The 3,884-nt window shown below is 46.5% G+C and overlaps 1 protein-coding gene across 1 annotated transcript; it reads left to right on the forward strand.

Annotated features, from left to right (window-relative positions):
* Positions 1-940: 940 nt before the first annotated feature.
* Positions 941-3,500, forward strand: LOC137355571 (LIM/homeobox protein LMX-1.2-like). The gene is made up of 2 exons (XM_068020828.1): positions 941-1,079; positions 3,343-3,500. Exons 1-2 carry the CDS (start codon positions 941-943, stop codon positions 3,498-3,500), a joined length of 297 nt encoding a protein of 98 aa, XP_067876929.1.
* The last annotated feature ends 384 nt before the right edge of the window (positions 3,501-3,884 follow it).

Genomic DNA, 3,884 nt, shown 5'->3' on the forward strand with positions numbered 1-3,884 from the left:
TCCCTGAAGATAGCAAAACAGGTCAATAAGGTGGTTAAGAAGGCATATAGAATCCTTTCCTTTATTAGCTGAGGTATAGAATATAAGAGCAGGGCAGTTATGCTGGAACTGTATAAATCATTGGTTAGGCCACAACTTGAGTACTGTGTGCAGTTCTGGTCACCTCATTACAGAAGTTATATGATTGCACTAGAGAGGGTACAGAGGAGATTTATGAGGATGTTGCCGGGACTGGAAAAATGCAGCTATGAGGAAAGATTGGATAGGCTGGGGTTGTTCTCCTTGGAACAGAGAAGGCTGAGGGGTGATCTGATTGAAATGTACAAAATTTTGAGGGGCCTGGATAGAGTGGATGTGAAGGGTCTATTCACCTTAGCAGAGAGGTCAGTGACTAGGCGGCATAGATTTAAAGTGATTAGTAGAAAGATTAGAGGGGAGATGAGGTAAAGTTTTTTCACCCAGAGGGTGCTGGGGGTCTGGAGCTCACTTCCTGAAAGGGTAGTTGAGGCAGAAACCCTCAACTCATTCAAGAGAAGTCTCGATATGCACCTCAAGTGCAGGGGTACAGACCGAATGCTGGAAAGTGGGATTAGATTGGGTGGATATTTCTAGCCGGCACAGACATGATGGGCCAAGTGGCCTCTTTCTGTGCCGTAAACTTTCTATGATTCTATGACTAAAAACCTGGTCAAAGAGGTAGGTTTTAAGGAGCATTTTAAAGGAGGAGCAAGGTAATCCCACAGCTTAGGGCCTAGATGGATGTCGGTACAGCCGCCAATGGTGATCTCAATTCTCACTGCTGCACCTGTGAGGATGATGCACGGTGGATCACTTGTGTCGCTTAACAACATCAGTTGCTGACTGATTGCTTTAGATATTCTACCTCCCAATCTGTGCCTCACTCCCTCCTGTTTGTACAGATGCAGCGAGTTCCCCTGGAATGGAAAGGATAATGGTTTCCTATTCCTCTCTGCAACGCCAGCAGCTGATGCCAATGGATCAAAGCAGCTACAGCACGGACCACTTTAGACAGGGGCTCACCCCACCACAGATGCCAGGTGATCATATGCATCCTTACGGTGAGTCCTAAAGGCAGATAGGAAAGGACAAAACTGGCACAAGAAAAGCTACATGATAAACGTGGCTCATTTTAAGAGCAAAGGATGTAAACAGGAACCTATCGCACAACAACGATTTGCATCTAACTAGCACCTGTACCATAAAACAATATCTTGCAGTTCTTCAAAGAGGTGTCAGGAAAGAACAATGTTAAGAAGGAGATATTAGGAAGGGCTGAGGATTGTCACTGGGGTGGGTTCCAAGGAGGAACTTAAAGGAGCAGAGGGAAGTGGAGAGAATTCTAGGGAGCGGGGATTGTGTGGAGTAAATGGAGGGGGGGGCATAGCATAGGAAGCGAGAGTCAGAGTTACAGAGATTTGGGGGGGGTGGCGGTGGGGAGGATTGGCAGGCAGCTCAGATGGAGGTTAGAGGATAAAGGAAGGGGGAATGCCATGGAAGGATGTAAACATAAGGCTGAGAATAATCACTTGTCACAATTTGCAACTGAAGATCAGCACAATTGGCCTAAGTCAGTGATTGTATCAAAGGTCAGCCCTCCTGGGTCGGAGATCAGAGGAACATAAGGTGCCAATGGCCTTACACATTGTTAATGGGCAGTGCCAGGGTGGCAATGGCAGGGCTCTGGCACTAGGCTGCTTCTCAGTCAGGGCACTGTGGTGGCAGAGGGAGGCGGAGGCTCTGAAAGGAGAAAAAAATGGAAGAAAACTAAAATAGTTGACAACGTTTAGAAGGGATGTGCGAGGCAAGTTTTTTACACAGAGGGTGGTGAGTGCCTGGAACTTGCTGCCAGGGGAGGTGGTGGAAGCAGATACGATAGCGACGTTTAAGAGACATCTTGACAAATATATGAATAGGAAGGGAATGGAGGGATATGGGCCCCGGAAGTGTTAGTTTAGGCAGGCATCAAGATCGGTGCAGACTTGGAGGGCCGAATGGCCTGTTCCTGTGCTGTACTGTTCTTTGTTCTCCAGGAAGTGTGTGACCAGTGTTGCTGTGGAACAGGGTCAGCAGGCACTGGTTAGCTTCCACCCTTCACCTCGGTGGATGACTTAATATATGGCCACTGGAAAACTATTCAACCTTGGGTGACATCACACACTCAAGCCCAATCCTATCTTGTTCCCGTGTGTTCATTCAAGGATTGGTTACTGGATAGTAATCAGGAGTAGCAGTTTATAGCAACTGGTTGCAATGCCAGACTGAGAGCAGATACCAGGGATTTAAAGCTGGGACCTGTTGGTCAGCACAGATTAGTTACTGTCTTTGCCTGTACCAACTGAGCCATCGGGCAAGCTTACAAAATGGAAGCCTTTAATGTTTATACGCCTGGAGGGTCCTGTCCACCCCTTGTCCGCTTCTGCCTTCTCTCCACCTCTTTTCCACTACTGCCTTCTCTCCATCTCTCAACTTCTTTAACCCTCTGCCCACCTCTCGTCCACTTCTGCCGTCTGCTCACCTCTTGACCACTTATGCCCTCAGTCCACTTCTTGACGTTGTGGGATGTTCCACAGCAATGTAGAAATTAAACCAAACCAGTCAGCAAAGGGAAGCCCCGACTGTTTTATTAGGTTACCTCGCTGCCATTCATAAAACAGAAAGGTCTTGGATCAAAATCTGTGCTGAATTAGCTTCTCTCAGTCAGGAGTAATGGTGGCATGCTACAACAGGCTTTGGAATCAATGGGCCATCGAGGCAGTGGGTGGGGGTGGGGTGGGGAAATCAGGCAGGGTCTTGCCCTACAGCTCCCCCCCCCCAACCCTCCCTCATCACCATCCATATGAAACTGAGCATGTCTGGACTTTAGAAGAAGATGTTATTTTGCTCGCTTATAATGGCTTTCATAGTCTAATAGTCTGCCTACACTCACTCAAATCTTACATGACAAAGGCTGCCAGTCCCATAGAGATGAGAAAGTTGAACTCTACCACATGGAGTGGTTGAGACAAATAGCACTGATACATTTAAGAGGAGGCTAGATAGGTTCATGAGGAAGACATGAATATGTCAATGGGGTGAGATGAAGTAGGATGGGAGGAAGTTCATGTGAAGCTTAAGCGCCAGTATAGACCCGTTGGGCCGAATGGCCTGTTGCTGTGATTTAAATACTTTGCAATTCTATATATGATTTATCATCTTCAGGAGAGAAGATGTTGTAGCATTGGGTTAATTCTGTTTTTTAAGATACCATGTGTTAATCAACAACAACGAAGAAGGGCAGAAAAATTGTATCCTAAGACATTTGTTTCTCTTTGTGCGACCTAGATTCCGACGCAGTCTTCCACGACATGGACCGTGATGGCTCCCTCAGTCATCTGGGAGACTGTCTCCTGGCCCCACCCGAATCAAACCTCCTACCAGCTAGAGTGGGGAACCCCATTGACCGGCTCTACTCCATGCAGGACTCCTACTTCACCTCCTGATTTGCAGCAATCCACCATGGAATTTTTGGCTTCTTTCCAAGTCTTTTGCAGTAGATTTGTTGTAGTTGCCATTGCTTTCTAAAGCCTTTAGATTGTATCATGAACCACTAGGAAGATAATAAGATGTAGCAGTTCTCGTCTCCTTGGACCACACAGTTAAGTTCCTCCACACACACACTAGTGCACAGGGGAGAATATTATAGGAATCAAGCAAACAAAACAACCCTGAAAGTCCAATTCCTTCGTGTTGCAACACTCAAATCCAAATTTAAGAAGATCCTTTCCACATGTGGAACTTATGAGAGGAGTAGGTACCTACTGCATTGTCTTCTCAAGAGTGGTGGTTGTATACTTAACCATTACCTTCTGTCTTAAGTGCTTTGA

This window comes from Heterodontus francisci, chromosome 43 (genome assembly GCF_036365525.1).
Source record: "Heterodontus francisci isolate sHetFra1 chromosome 43, sHetFra1.hap1, whole genome shotgun sequence".
NCBI lineage: Eukaryota > Metazoa > Chordata > Chondrichthyes > Heterodontiformes > Heterodontidae > Heterodontus > Heterodontus francisci.